The 15,311-nt window shown below is 41.6% G+C and overlaps 1 protein-coding gene across 22 annotated transcripts in view; it reads left to right on the top strand.

Annotated features, from left to right (window-relative positions):
* The first annotated feature begins 307 nt into the window (after positions 1-307).
* The window catches only part of STAU2 (staufen double-stranded RNA binding protein 2), a 303,811-nt gene continuing 288,807 nt past the window's right edge, over positions 308-15,311 (top strand). For 10 of the 22 annotated variants that reach the window (XM_059893103.1, XM_059893101.1, XM_059893102.1 and 7 more), the window contains exons 1-2: positions 1,142-1,191; positions 7,960-8,025. In XM_059893103.1, the coding sequence (XP_059749086.1) occupies positions 8,008-8,025 (18 nt within the window). In that variant the 5' untranslated portion in view covers positions 1,142-1,191; positions 7,960-8,007. Of the gene's footprint in view, positions 328-408; positions 526-1,141; positions 1,419-1,514; positions 1,536-1,816; positions 1,837-6,813; positions 7,308-7,959; positions 8,026-15,311 lie in introns of those variants that run through there. The other 12 variants (XM_059893108.1, XM_059893096.1, XM_025001393.2 and 9 more) reach the window with 10 other exon arrangements.

Raw genomic sequence — 15,311 nt, 5'->3', positions numbered from 1 at the left:
CAAATAGATAAGTTTGTGAAACACAGTAATAATTCTATTTTTAGACGTACTTTATTACCAGATTATTTATGGTGCCATTTACTAAATGGAGTGTTGGATTTCACGGGGCTTAACTGGGTTGAAGTTATCCAGACATCAGTAACCCACATCAAAACCAGGACGAATCAAGAAGTAATTCGAGTTTTCTGGCGTTCTCGCCTCAACAATCTAGAATCTAGGGCACTATTCTAGGATGATCCTCCTCCTTTTTGGTTCGAAAGATATATCTTTTCGTGATTTTTCTGGTCGAGGAGGCTGTCTGGCCACGCTGCGGCTCTTGGAGAGCAGGTGATTACTGATCACTAGTGTTTTCTGGGCGAGACAGTTGCGCTAACCCCCTCCCCTTCCCCCGCCCCCTCCTCCTCCCAGTCTGGAAAGGTGCAGGATCCGCTAAACCGTGCATCGCACAGCGGCGGCCGGAGCAGACGCGGGATGGTAGCCCGTCCCCAGCAGAGCAAAGGGGGGCAGCGAGAAAGCCTGGGGAAGGTACGGGCGGGGAGTCGGGGTGCAGACACCGCCGGGAAAGAGCAGAGGGTCCATTGGGCGGGGGAGGCAGTGGCCGAGTTGCAGGTGTGGACGAGGCTGCCCCAGGCCCACCCTTTGCAGCCGAGGGGGCGGGGAACCGGGCCGCGGGGGCCCGGAGACTGCGGACGGGGCGCGATCACAGGGTGCTCGCTCGCCCCCGTTTTCCAAGGACCCGGGGGACGGGGCCTTCGCCCGGGGGCCCGGCCTGCCGGCGCCAGCACCGCAGCGCCCGGGACGGCCGCCACTGCGGCGCACTGCCGGCCGCCAGGGGGCGGGAGCGGAGCCTCGAACAATGGCCGCGCTCGGCCGCGGGCCGGCGAGAGGAGGAAGGGAGGGAGGGTCGGTGCCGGGCGCGCGGCGCAGGTCCGCGGGGGTTCGGGGGCGCGCGCGCGCGCGTGCCGGGAGGGCTGGGGCGCGGGAGCGGCTGCGTCGGCGGGAGCGCGCGGCGCGGGCCCGGGAGGGCGCGGCGGGAGCGCCCGAAAGGCGGGCGGAGGCGGGGGGCGGGGAACCCGAGGGGTGGAAGCCGGCGGCGGCGGCGGCGGCGGCGGCGGCGGCGGCCGAGCGGGGTCAGTTCTCTGTAGTGTTTGCCAATGTTGGAGTCGTCTGCAAAGTGTCCCCGGCGAGAAGGTAAATACCCTCGTTGGGGGCGTCCTGGAGGCCCCGACTTCCGCCCCGCCGGCGGAGGAGACAGAGGGCGCTGGGGAGCTCTGCGGGTCCGCGGCGCGCGGCGAACCCCGAGAAGAGCGGCCCCTTGGCGGCCTCCCCTCCCCCGCGCCTTCCCTCCCTCCTCGGGCCCTCTCGGGGCGGGAGGGGGAGGGGAGGAGGATGGCGGGGGGCAGGGAGCCGGGGAGGAGGTGAATGAATTGGGGGGGGGCGAATGTGGAGGGGGTGGGACGACACAGGTGTCCAGAGGGGAGGAGCCGGGAGCGAGGCGAGGAGGCCGGCACGAATGGATTGAGGGGGGCCAGTGGGTGAGGGGGAGCAGGGACCCGGGAGGTGGGGGTCGTAGGGGGGCCGGGGGGGTGGGAACGGCCGGAAGAGGGGACTGCGGGAGAGGCGACAGTGCGGGAGAGGGAGGGGGAGGGTCCCTGCGGAGGGGAAGGGAGGGGAGACGGTTGGGGGGGGTCCATCCTTGGAGTGTCTGCCAAGAAGGGGCCCGGGGGGCGCGGGAGGATCGGTGGGGCGGGGCGGGGGCGCGCGGGGGGCGGGCGGTGGTGGCTATTTCTGTATAATGGGCAAGTGATGAAGACGTAAGGCTCCGAAATGGGGAAGGTAGGTGGGGCCGAGGGGGGCAAAATGTATCCTATGATACGCAAGTTGTGCCGTGGCTCCTACGAACTACTACGGTGAGAGCTCGGCACAGAGGGGTGGTTGGCAGCTAGTGACCTTGCCGAGGTGAAGGGAGTTGGGCGGAGAGACAAAGATCGGTTACAGAATCCACCCGGAGAGGACGGAGCCTCCCGTCCTCGGGGGAGAGCCGGGCACTGTGTGGATTGGGTCCAGGGGGGTGTTCCGCAGAGGCGATCGGGGAAACGCTTCAGCTGGGATCCTTCTGGAGAGGGGGCGGGGATAATGGCCTTGGGATCTGAAAGTCCCTGAAAATATGTGCAGAATTTTGCACTTGCTGAGAATTTTCTTTGGAAAGGATCTTTACTTGGGGTGACGCGTTTCCCGCACCCCCCACCACCTTCCCCAAAAGGTTTAAATCTCCTTGGGTAGAGAAGGACCATTCAATTAGCGGAACATACTAAAGGATTTTAAGTTGGGTGATTCCTGCAGAAAAGATGAGATGATCTTTTAAAGGTGTTTAACTGTTAGCTGAAAACCTTCAATTTTAATGTTTGATTTCACGATTTGGGGGAACTTTGAGCATTAATCACTTTTTCTGATGCATCCTTATGTTTTAAGGAAGTATGATGAATATTTGAAATCAAAACTGTGATGGGCACGCGGGATAATAGTAACCTTGTAGGAGAAAAGATTGCAACATTGCTCCTGGAGGCTATTTCTTCTCTGTCCTTGCGTTCTCAAGATGATTCACACATACCACGGTGTACTGAGCTGCAGTAGGAAAAAAAAATCTTGTTTAATAAAACCATCAAAATCCAGATACTCTTGTTTTGTAATTTGGCAGGTTTTTCATTTTTCAATTTGTATTTTATTGCAAACCAGAGATAACACATACCACTTGAATTGTAAATTTGCTGCATTTTGCAGCAGGCCTACATTAAATTTGTGAAACTTAAAACAAACTATGTGATGTCTACGGTTTTATCCTAATATGTTTTCAACTCAAGGCACCGGTTGCCACATTGCATTCCATGGCAGTGTAGTTTGAAATTTATTCCTGAGTGATCATTAGTTGGTAGGACATGGTTCAGATTTCTTCACCCATCACTAAAATTTTCTTTAAAAATCTGTGATTTGTATTTGTGACAATGTTGCTGTATATTCCAGGTTTGCACTGTTAACTTCAGATAGACTGCCATGTAATTTTTAAGTTACATTTTTTTATTTGGAAATAATTTCAAGTTTACAGAAAAGTACCAATAATAAGAATAATGCAAAGAGTATTCTTGTAACCTTAACTCAGAGTCACCTGTTACCATTTTACAATTTATCGTTTACTTTCTTTCTGTCACACACATAATGTATTTTTTCCTAGACCATTTGAGGATAAGTTACATACATCATAGTTCTTTACTCTGACGTAATTCAGCATGGAAGACCATGTAAATTTCACATTTTAGCTTACTTGCCATGCCTGGAATGAAATTCTAGGAAGGAGAGGCTTGGTCTGGTTTTCAACAAAGCATAAGACTATCAAAAATATCTAAGCTGATTATCAGTTATTAGTATACAAACAGTATAGAAAGTGAGGTTGAGTGGTTTTTCTGTATTAGAATCAGGTTCTGAAAGTTATAATTGGCCAATGTGTTGGGTTTTTTTTTTCTCTGTAGTTAACCTCCTCTTTACATCTATTTCTGTGTCTTCTTTTCTTTTGTATACTTTGAGCACTGGATATCGGATCATTTATGTGAATAGATCATAATAAAAGTCTAGATATTGCAAAATTGAATTTTGTTATTATTAGACTGAATAGTGGAGAAATACACACTATAATCAGATCATATCTAGATATATTCATGCCTTTTCTAGATACTCAAAATATTAGGTATGTGTATAGAATTCATAATAATTATAATTTATATTTTTGTGTCATCGATTTTGAGTAATTCCCTGAAGTTCTATATAGGATCCTTGCCATTATTGTTTTAGAGATCAGGCCCTTTGTTACAGGAATATTTTTAAGGACTTGAGTTCTTTATAATTTAACATATAATGGAGGGAAGGGGACTTTGAACCAGACAAAACTGAGTTTTAATCCTAGTGATGTGACCATGGAGGAGTGACCCAACTTCTAGAAAAACGGAGGTATCACCTGCATTCCAAGGTGATGAGGATTAAAGGAGGTAATATAAATATGGCAAAATATGGCACCTGATATTTAAAATTGGTGTCTGATAACTATTTTCTTTTTTATTTGGCTGGTAGTATGTATGTGGATGTTTTCCACTGGAATGGTTCATAGAGTGAGACTTCTCTAGAATATATCATAGATTCTTTGTTGTTATTTAGTCCCTAAGTTGTGTCTGGCTCTTGCAACCCCATGGACTGTAGCCTGATAGGCTCATCTGTCCATGGGATTCTCCAGGCAAAAACACTGACGTGGGTTGCCATGCCCTCCTCCAGGGGATTGTTCCAACCCAGGGATCAAACCCAGGTCTCCTGCATTGGCAGGTGGATTCTTTACCACTAAGCCATCTGGGAAGCCTTCATAGTCTCTAGGGCACTGTTAAAATATGTACCAAATTGTTCTGTTTTTCTTACAGAAAAATAGTTATTTGTGGTACTTTGAAAAGAAATGAAAATGAAAAACTTTTTTTAAAACACTTTTTAAGAAGCCCATGAAAATTTTAGAGTAAGAAGCTTTGAGTTGGTATTCAGTTTTGTAGTGGCTTGGAATCTAAGAATGGGAATAGTAAATGTTTTGCTTTTCATATTGTCATATGAGACACTGAAGTGAGGGTTGCCTGTCGGTTGTGGGATAGGTGTCAATATAAGATGTTGTATAGATATAATAATTTAATAATGCCATTTTATAAAGCAGGATTTAATTGTTGAGGATTTTATAGATTTAATTTTGCACAGCTTTCAATTAATCAGATGAGCAGAATGTGATTCATAATACACCCAGCAAGTGATAATAGCAGTACATTTCAGATTCACGATGGACCTTTAATTCTTCATGAGTGGCAGGTCCCCTCCAGGTAGTGGTGCCTTGTATCCATAAACCATCCTGCCTGTTTTCACTTAGTAGCTTGGAATCTGGAACTACATGTCCTGATGTGCCTGACAGGGTATCACTGTAGGGCAATTTTGGGACACGTGAATAGGTTTCTCTAAAAGCACATAGTTGTAATTGGAATGAAAGGTAGCTAGAAACTTTTTGACAGATGAAGGGAAGGTGGATTTTATGAAGCTGTAGGCAGTATAAAATGCTCTTCATTGTATTGATATGACTTGATATTTTTATCAGATTCTTTTAAATATAGGACAGTAGATGTGGCATGTCTTTAAAGAAGAAATGAAGTTAAAGAGATGTGCTATGGTGGGCATTCCAGATTGTCTGTGGAATAGTTGAAATCTTTATATTGGTATAAATCTAATATAACTTGTTTGTGAAAAAAACTAAGTTCAGAGTTTTTATCCTGTGACTTCCCAGAGTGCTGTTACAGACTGATAGTTTCATGTTTTAATTTATACAGATCTTTATAATTGTGAAGGAAAGGCTTACAGAATTTTTAAAATTGTATCGTCAGTTTTGAGTGAAAAGGTGCTTTTGTTTTTGCTTCTTCATAAAACTGCCTTTTGTATATCGGAAGATTAGAACTTCCGCTGTATTTTATTGTGCCTTTTTCTCAGGATCAGCCACCAGTGTTGCCAAACTCTAATATTGAAGAAACACATACAGGTCTATAGATAAGCATTGTTAACTTGTAGAGGCATACATGAAAAACAAAATGAGATTTTTTTAACTTTGGTAAATTCTTATTAAATAATGTTAAATTCTGGGAAGTAAGGGATATTAGATCACTGAGAATGCTTTTAGTAGTTAATTCATATTTTAATGTCCAAGTGAACTTTTTTCGATTAAAAAAAGAAAATTGGTTTGGTTTGTAGTTTTACATATTGGTGGTGTATTTTAACACCATTTCACTAATGCTGTACTTTTTAATGATTTTCTCTTGAATAAAATGTAAATGTTTAAGTTTCATAATTTACCACTTTCATATTCTAGCATTAATTATTTATTAATGTTGAACAGGGAATTGATTTTTTGGGGTTTGCCTAAATATATTAGTTAACATCTAAAGCATCATAGAATTATAGAACTTTAGAGTTGACCAGGACTGTATTACTTATTGCCGCATAACAAATTACACCAGAAATTAAGAATTTAAAACAGCAAATATTTATCATCCCAGTTTCTGTGGGTTAGAAATCTGGGTGCAGTTTATCTGGGTGCCTGTGGCTCAAGGTCTCCTAGGAAATTGCAGGTAAGCTGTTTCTGGGGCTGTGATCTCATCTGAAAGCTTGACTAGAGGAAGATCTGCTTCTGAGTCATTCATGAGACTCTTGGCAGGACTGAGTTCTTGCAGTGTCTTGGACCAAAAGCCTCAGTTTCTTCTGGGTTGTTGGCCCAAGGTGTCCCTCAGTTCTTTGCCATGTAGGTCTGTTTACAGGACAGCTTACAACGTGGCATGGGCTTCCCACAGAGCAAACAGGTGAGAGGGAATGAGAGCAGGTGACTCGCAGGAGGGTAATGATGGTCTTTTTATAACTCAGTCTTGGAAATGGTAGTTTGTTATTGCTGCTTTCCTCTATTCATTAGAGGCTGCCTACCAGAGGACTTGCATTTACTTTTCAAAAATTAAAAAAGAAAAAAGAAAATAGAAGCAAGGGAAAGAACTCTGAAGATACACAAAGTAATTTACCAAGGCTCAAAAGGCAGTCTCCTGAAGAGCTTGGACTAAAATGCAAATTCACCGGTACTCAGGCCTTGTGCTATTTCTACAACATGCAGTTCTCTTGAAAAATGTAAAAACTGACATAGATGCTGAGGTCACTATTAGATAATTGAAAACTTTCAAAGGCATTTTGAATTGACTCTAGTTTGTCATCTTGAAAAAATGGTAGTCAGAAATGTATATACATATAAACACATGCATATTCATATGGTGTCTGTATATACGTATCTCAAGAACCTTTGCTTCAGAGGGAAAGTTCAGTATTAAAATTTTTTAGTATAAAAGTTTCTACACAAGTGATTGAATTTAACTTGCTGTATATAAAAGTTGTGATAATTTTTTGGGGGGACTGTAGATAATTTTGTGTCTTAACTTCTACCATTACAAGGTCCATTTATTTATAAGTTTGGGTTTTCCTGCCCTTCTTTGCTATCTTTCTTTTTGGTCACGGGATTTGTGGGATCTTGTTTGAGCCCTGGTAGTGAAACTATCGAACTGTGCCCCCTGCAGTGGAAGCACGGAGTCTTAACCCCTGGACTGCCAGGGAAGTCCCTGATAGCTATTTTTAAGTTATATGTAGAAGAGATTTGCCACATGAAGATAATACAGCCATCGCAAGGAGGTCAGACCCATAAGGAAACAAATCCAAATGTAAGAATGGGATGTGTCACAGTGGTGATTTTCTTTTTGAAAATGTTATATAAAGCTTTAATATGCATGCAGTTTTTTGGTAATGATATTAAAGCCAGAAACAGGAAAAAACCAAAACTAGGTAGCCTTACCATGTGCTCTTTTCCACTCCACCTAAGAGAGTATGCATGTTACATCTTCAGGCTTAATTTATCTTTTAGAGGATGGGAACAGAGCTGTTTAAAACCTTACTGGAGCAAGGGAAGTATATATTCAATATTAATCTGAAACTTTTAGATTGTTTTAACAGCTTCACTTTTGCTGAAATTGTTGTAGAACTCTAGAACCAGAAGAGACTTTGTTCAGCCTAGATCTGCTCCATCCAGTATGGTAGCTAGTCGACACTTGTGGTTAAGTTTAAATAACATTAAAGGAAGTTTAAAATTCACTTTCTTATTTGTTTTAGCCACATTTCAAGTGTTCAGTAGCCACATGTGGCTACCAGCTTGGACAGTGAAGATCTAGAATATGTTTATCATCATAGAAAGTTCTACGCTGATCTAGATCTGCTCCATTATATATTTGATTTTTGGTCACGAACATGTGTTTAAAGTGCTAATCATTGTGATCACCAACTAAGTTGAACTTTTATTTCTTCATTTTCGTTTTCTAGTTTTTGGAGCCGTGAGGGATACAGCACTTTGGTCAATATTGTTTTAACATGCTTCAGATAAATCAGGTGAGTTTGTGTTAAGGCATGTCACTCTTATATGGTGCTTGGGCCATAAATTGTAGAGCATTTTAACTCAGCTTTCCTATAACCACCACCTGACCACCAGTTTATAGAGCAGTTACATACTATATATTTGTCATAGGAAGGCTGCAGGGCAGGTTGTGTAAGAATTATAGCAATAGTCCTGAACGCTGGTAGATTTTGAGTGTTAACAGCAGAAGGTTCGTCTGTTCTTTCTGGTGTCACATCCCTCCAGGACTTGGTGTATTCAGGAGTCATGATCTAGCTTCAGTAGGTGGCAGTTCTGCAGACTGGAAGTACTTTCAGTGACAAATCTTGTGAAGTAGTTGTATCAGTGCTTTAGAAAAAGATTGCTTTTTCTGGGGTGCTGGAGAAGGCTAAAAGGAAGTACTCTGCTAAATAAACTATAGCATATAATGCCTTAGACTCACTGTAAGAAATAGTTTCCTTAGGTCTTGGCATTTCTCCAAGAACTTTATACATTTAATCTTACCCTTTCTGAACAAAAAAGGGTATTGTATCATAACTGTAATTTTACAAAATTACTTTATTTCACATTTGCAAATCAAGAGAGGAGTAATTAATTTCACTGCAAGAAGAAATTACATTTTTTTGTGATTTGAGGGAGTAATCCATGACCTCCCCGCTAATCCCCGCTCCATGAAGTTCACCTTGCCTAAGAAATCTCCAGTTCCTCTGCCTCACGTATCATTTCTGAGTCAATGACTTTTAAGTTTATACCTCATCGAGACCTCTTTTCTGAGCTTCAGACTTAGGGAGCAGTTACCAACTTGATCTCTTAGCTTGGATATCTTTCTGCGTCTCAGACTTAATGTGTGCCTAGGAAACAGTCTAAATGCTTCAGTGAAACTAGACTCTTTTAGGTCCTAGGTTAAGCATGGTTGTTCCTGCTTTACCTCTCCCTGGCCCTCTTCTCACTCTCCCCCCACCCACCTCTTGCCCTGTGCTTGGTTCAGTTGACTCACAGGCCTGGGATGTGCTCTCATAACACCCTGCCCTTTTATTTAATGACGCTCTGACATTTGAAATTCTGTTCAAATAGGTAATGTTAATTAACATCTGTCTTCCTTGTTACTTTGTTTACTGCTGAATCCCCAGGTCCTAGAATAGTTCTTATTGTCTGTGATATTTACGTATTTGCTGGATGAGTGGGTGAATGGTGCTAGGGTTGCCACTAAAGCAGGGAGATCTCCATCCTTGTCAACAGTAACCATAATTGTGTTGTAAGTTTTGGTATTGTATGATGCTGCTTCACGCAGATGCCATTAATGTAAATCTCTCCTTTATGCGAAGTTATCTTTGATTTTTTCCTTGAATTAGGCAGTTTTCTTGTGTAGCAAATACTGCTTTCCTCAAAGACATTACTCCACAGGCTAAAGGGAAGGTACTGTGCTTAGCGCTTCCTGTGCCTTCAGGGTTGCCGTCAAGTCCCACTGGCTGCATTGATGGCGCTTTATGGGATGTGACTTACAAACGGCGCTGTAGGTGTGAAGTTCCCCCTAAGTGACTGTATGAATACCTGCTGTTAATTATATGGGTACAGTAATTCTACCATAGATAGATAGAAATTATCATTTGTTTTATGTCAGACCACGTCATTGAAAATTATGGTTTATGGATCAGTCCTAATGAGGATTTACTAACCCTCAGTGCTGCTGGTCATGTTGAACCAGGCCTTGCAGACAAAAACTAGGCAACATTCTGCATGGCCACAGCAGTTCCCTGCACCTTGGCTAGAAATTGTCCACAGGGCCAGGAGACAGACATACTTTGCTTGTAGCAAATAAGTATTTCTCAGCTCGCTTCAGGACCCTCTCTTGTTATTGATTAAGTTTTATCCTCCCAAACTGTTCAAGTCTGAGAGAAAAAACTAACCTAATTTAGAATAGTAGAAGTTATAGAGAACATTTCCTCTTTGGCCAAACCTAAAGTCACATTGAATTTTTAAACTTACAAGTGATTTTTATGTTTTGTTATTTTCATGGTGATTGCTTTCGTATTAGAGAGAGAGTTCTCAAGATAAATGTGAAAAGATATGAAAAGGCGATTGAAGCTGGCATCTTGCAGCAGTTGAGATTTTTCACTTTGTGATTTTCAGTATTATCTTTAGGATTAGTAGATAAATTTTTATTCGGGAGGTGTTTTGTTTCTTAAAATGCCTGATTAGTACTAGCAAATTATTCCATATATGTTCCTAGAACTAATTAAAAACTAGAGTATTGAATACCGAGTTACTTGGTATCCTCTTTGATATTATATTGTCTCTAGCTGACATTATTACTAAGGAACATAGGAATGTACCATGTTCTGCTGCCATAATGATACTTCTGCCTTTAAATTGTTCTTCACAATTTTACTTTCACCTTTTAAAAGTGTGTGTTCTTATGCATGTACAACTCATGCAGAAAAATTAGGTGGTATAGATATGTAAAAAGGAAAAAAAAATCACCAGTAATTCCATTATTCTTTTACAGAAGTAATCACTGCTAACATTTTGGGGTGTATACTTCTAATTTTTTTTCTATGCAGTTATGTTTTTATGTGAATATGTATTATTTTAAAAAAACTGGAATTATGTAATACATAATACTCAAGTGATTTAATCCATAGTTTGAAAGTACTAAAATTTATTTAATCAAATCCTTATTGTTGGACAGATTTTGTATTATAGTTAATGCCACCATGAGTATTTTTTTATATACACCTGTGTTCCTTTGTCCATTATTTTCTTGCAATTAATTATTAGAAATGGAAATACTATTCAAAGGAATATGCAGATTTTAAAGATATTTGATGCATAAATACCAAAAATACAAAATTATATCTATTAGAAGTTTATCAGAATGCCTGTTTCCTTATTTCTGTGACAAATTTTCTGTCTCTGTCAATCTGTCTGACAAAAAGAGATATTTTAATTTGAATTTCTATGATTTGCTTACATTCTTCTGTATTTTGGCTTTTGTGAATTGCTTATGTTTTCACTGGCATCTTTATCTTTTTATTTGTAAAAATTCTTTGGATTATATCCCCTTCAGAATTTTCTAAGTTAGTCATTAGTTTATTTATTTTTTTCATTCATTCAACAAATAACTGATGGTAACCTGTGTTTCCAGCATACTGTACTAAGAGTTTGGATCTTTCTTCCTGATGTTTCATTACTAGCCCTTAGGGCTTCCTAGTGGCTCAGATGGTAAAGAATCTGCCTGCAATGCAGAAGACCCAGGTTTGATCTGTGGGTTGGGAAGATCCCCTAGAGAAGGACATGGCAACACCCTCCAATTTTCTTGCCTGGAGAATTCCATGAACAGAGGAGCCTGGTCAGCTATAGTCCATGGGGTTGGGAAGAGTCATACACGACTAAGTGACTAACACTTTTACTTTGAGGGAAAGGAAACCATTTCAACATTAAGCTGCAGCAAATATAAATTGAGAAGCCACATGTGCTGTGAAATGATACTTGAAAATTAGTGACTGAAATAGGGCAAATGTTTTCGGATTAGTTGGTGAGGCACACTTGATTGGGCAGTTTGTCTCAGGGGGTTGGGAAGTCTGTGTTGGGCAACTGTAGTATTGGGAGAGCCCAGCAGCAGGGATTTAATAGAAGTCTAAAGTGGTGATTCCTTCTAAAGAGGTTTGGTAGTTGCTGTTGGGAACATGGAAACTAAGGGGAAGCTTTAAGGCCTGATTGAAGTGAAGTAGGAGAATAGGGAGGACAAAATAGAGTTTCAGTGCCAGAAAAGTTGAGAATCCTATAGAACAAGAGGGAGCCAGGTATTATAGAGAAAGAATAAAGTTGTATCAAGGTATACTGTAAAGTGTAAAGCCAGGGTTTGGTCATTAAGAAACAAAAGGTCTAAAGTTTAAGGGATAATGATAGTATCCCACAGGTCTGTTGTGAGGAATAATTGGGACAACAAAGGCCAGATGCTTAGCATTGGTCCTAGCACTATTGTTACTTCTGTTAAAATTACTATGACTGGTATTGTTGCTATTGTTGCTCTGGAAATTGTTGGGAAAGGAGGGCAGATGTTTAAGTTGGTCATTAGAGTAAGTAATTGTTTGGGGGAGTGAAGCACTTGAATGTTTCTCAAGGCAGGTCAGCTGCAAGTGCTCTCTTCTTTCTTACCATATGCCCCAGAACTGTCCTTTTCACTTAAAAGCTGCTGGTACTTACTCTTAGTTATTTTTCTTCAAAGTCTGTCTTTGGAGTAGGGTCCACAGTCTGCCCATCCCTTTTTAAAGTCACAGGATGCAGTTTACAGTTAGGGGATTAAAAAAAGTAGTAATCACAGGGAGGATAAAATGTTTAAGAAAGATTTTGCCTTTCTGCCATGCTGGCGTAACAGGATTTGTCCTCTGGATAGCCAGCTTCCAAGATAGCCCCCAGTGATCTCTGCCACCCTTGTGTTAATGCTCTGCCAGGTCTGGCCAGTAGAATATGGTAGAAGTGACGGATCGTTTCCAGGGATGGGTTATAAAAGACCTTGTGGAAGACTTCCCTGGCAGCCCAGAGGACTGTGCTTCCACAGAGGGGGCACAAGGTCAGTTCCTGGTGAGAAACTAAGATTCTGCATGCTGCGGAGTGTGGCCCCCAAAAGAAAAAAAGCTTCTCTTCTCTTTCTCTCTGTGTCACCCTGCATTGCTCACTCTGAGAGTAGTTAGCTGCCATGTTGTGAATAGCTCACTGGAGAGGCCCACATGGTAAGAAATTGAGGTCTCCTGCCAACAGCTAACAAGGAACGGAGGCCTTTAGCTTACATTGTGTGATTGAGCCTTCTTGGAAGCAGGTCTTCTAGCCCTTGTGAAGCTTCCACCCCAGAGACTGCTGGCCCACCACCATTTGACTGCAGCACCATGAGAGATTCTGAGCCAGAACCACTAAGCCAAGCTGGTCCTTGACTGCTGAACCTTAGAAAGTAGATTTAAAAAATGCTTATTTTTTAAGCCACTAAGTTGAGGGTAATTTGTTATGCAGCAATAATATACTCTTTCTGCTTAAAAAACTTGAAAGCATATATATGTGTGTGTGTGTATGTATGTGTGTGTGTATATATATATATATGTGTGTATATATATGTGAACAATGGTTTTTAGACATTGGATGACAGGTAGCAACAGACTGTGGTCTCTGAGAGAATAGAAACACATGGAAGTAAGCCCTTCTATTGCAGTAGTTTGAAACAGAGCCAGAGGTTGTTTGCATGCTGCAGTAGAAGGAGGAGGAATCAAAACAGAACCAAGTTTTGTTGGGATTAGGAAACAAAGATAAGAGTTCGGGAAGGCCAGGGTGGTTAGAATTGTAGGTCGGAGTACCAGAGAGAAGGGAGCTGTGGGGAGAAGTGGCAAATATATAATCAAGAGTGCACTCAAGCATATATGCATTCTAAAGTGCTTCAGAGGGTTCTTCTTGAGTCTTTGGCTCAGTTCTGATCTGTAGATGCATGACAGGACCATATCAAAGTCAGGGAAAGAAGTACTGGAGAGTAGTAAGAAAAGAATTTCTGGAGCTCACACAAGGCTGGGAATAGTTTGTGTTTCCACTGTCTAGTTTATAAAGACCTTGTAATACATAGGGTATTGGAAAGTCTTCAGAAGACTCCAAGTGATCCCAAGTAATTTAACTGTGCACCACAACAAAGTCCAAAACTATATAGAGGAATGCCACACAATCCAGAACCTAACATATAAAATTCAGTGTTTGTCATCCAAGATTAAAATGCTGCCTCACCTTGAATAAGGGATAAAACATCTAGACAGAAGATCAGTAAGGACATAGAGGACTTGAACAGCACTATAAACTAATTAGAGCTAATGGACATATACAAAGCATTCAGCAACATCAGAATACAAATTCTTACCGAGTGCACATAAAGCATTCTCCAGGAATAGGCCATGTGTTAGGTCACAAAACAAACCTCAGTATGTTTTGAAAGATTGAAACCGTACAGAGTATCTTCTCTGGTCACAGTGGAATAAGGCTAGAAATCAATGACAGAATACAAAAAAACACACAAATATGTGGAAATTAACCAACATACTCTTATTAAACAGCCAGCAGATCAAAGGAGAAATCATAGGGTAAATAAGCAAATAATTAAAGACAAATGAAGGCTGTATATTGTCACCCGGCTCATTTAACTTATATGCAGAGTACATCATGCGAAATGCCAGGCTGGATGGAACACAAGCTAGTATCAAGATTGCTGGGAGAAATAATCAATAACCTCAGATATGCAGATAATACCACCCTAATGGCAGAGAGCAAAAAGCCACTAAAGAGCCTCTTGATGAAGGTGAAAGAGGAGAGTGAAAAAGCTGGCTTCAGAAGCATTCAAAACAATAGGATCATGATGTCCAGTCCCATCACTTCATGGCAAACAGATGGGGAAAAATGGAAACAGTGATAGACTTTATTTTATTGGGCTCCAAAATCACTGCGGACAGTGACTGCAGCCATGAAATTAAAAGACACTTGCTCCTTGGAAGAAAAGCTATGACAAATCTATACAGTGTATTAAAAATCAATGAAATCACTTTGCTGACAAAGGTCCCTATAGTCAAAGCTATGGTTTTTCCAGTAGTCATGTACGGATGTGAGAGTTTGACCATGAAGAAGGTTGAGGTGCTGAAGAATCGATGCTTTTGGACTGTGGTACTGGGCAAGACTCTTGAGAGTCCCTTGGACAACAAGGAGATCAAACGAATCAGTCCGGAAGGAAATCAACTCTGAATATTCATTGGAAAGACTGATGCTGAAGCTCCAATACTTTGACCGCCTGATGTGAAGAGCCAACACATTGGAAAAGACCTTGATGCTGGGAAAGATTGAGGGCAGGAGGAGAAGAGAGCGACAGAGGATGAGATGGTTGGATGGCATCACTGTTTCAATAGACGTGAGTTTGAGCGAACTCCAGGAGACAGTGACGGACAGGGAAGTCTGGTGTCATGCAACCATGGGCTTGCAAAGAGTTGGATATGACTGAACGCCTGAACAACAAAGACAAATGAAAATAAAAATACAGTATACTATAACTTAGGGGAGTCAGTAAAAGCAGTGCTCAGTGGGAAATTTATAGCAGGAAACACCTACATTTAAAAAGGACAATCTCAAACAAATAACCTAACTTTTCACTTTAAGAAAACCAGAAAAAGAGTAAATTAACCCGAAGCCAGCTGAAGAAAGAAAATAAGATTAAAGTGGAGATAAAATAGAGAATGGAAAGCAGTATAAAGAATCACTGAAACTAAAA

Source organism: Bos taurus, chromosome 14, assembly GCF_002263795.3.
Source record: "Bos taurus isolate L1 Dominette 01449 registration number 42190680 breed Hereford chromosome 14, ARS-UCD2.0, whole genome shotgun sequence".
Classification (NCBI taxonomy): Eukaryota; Metazoa; Chordata; class Mammalia; order Artiodactyla; family Bovidae; genus Bos; species Bos taurus.
This window is presented reverse-complemented; position numbering and strand designations above follow the sequence as displayed.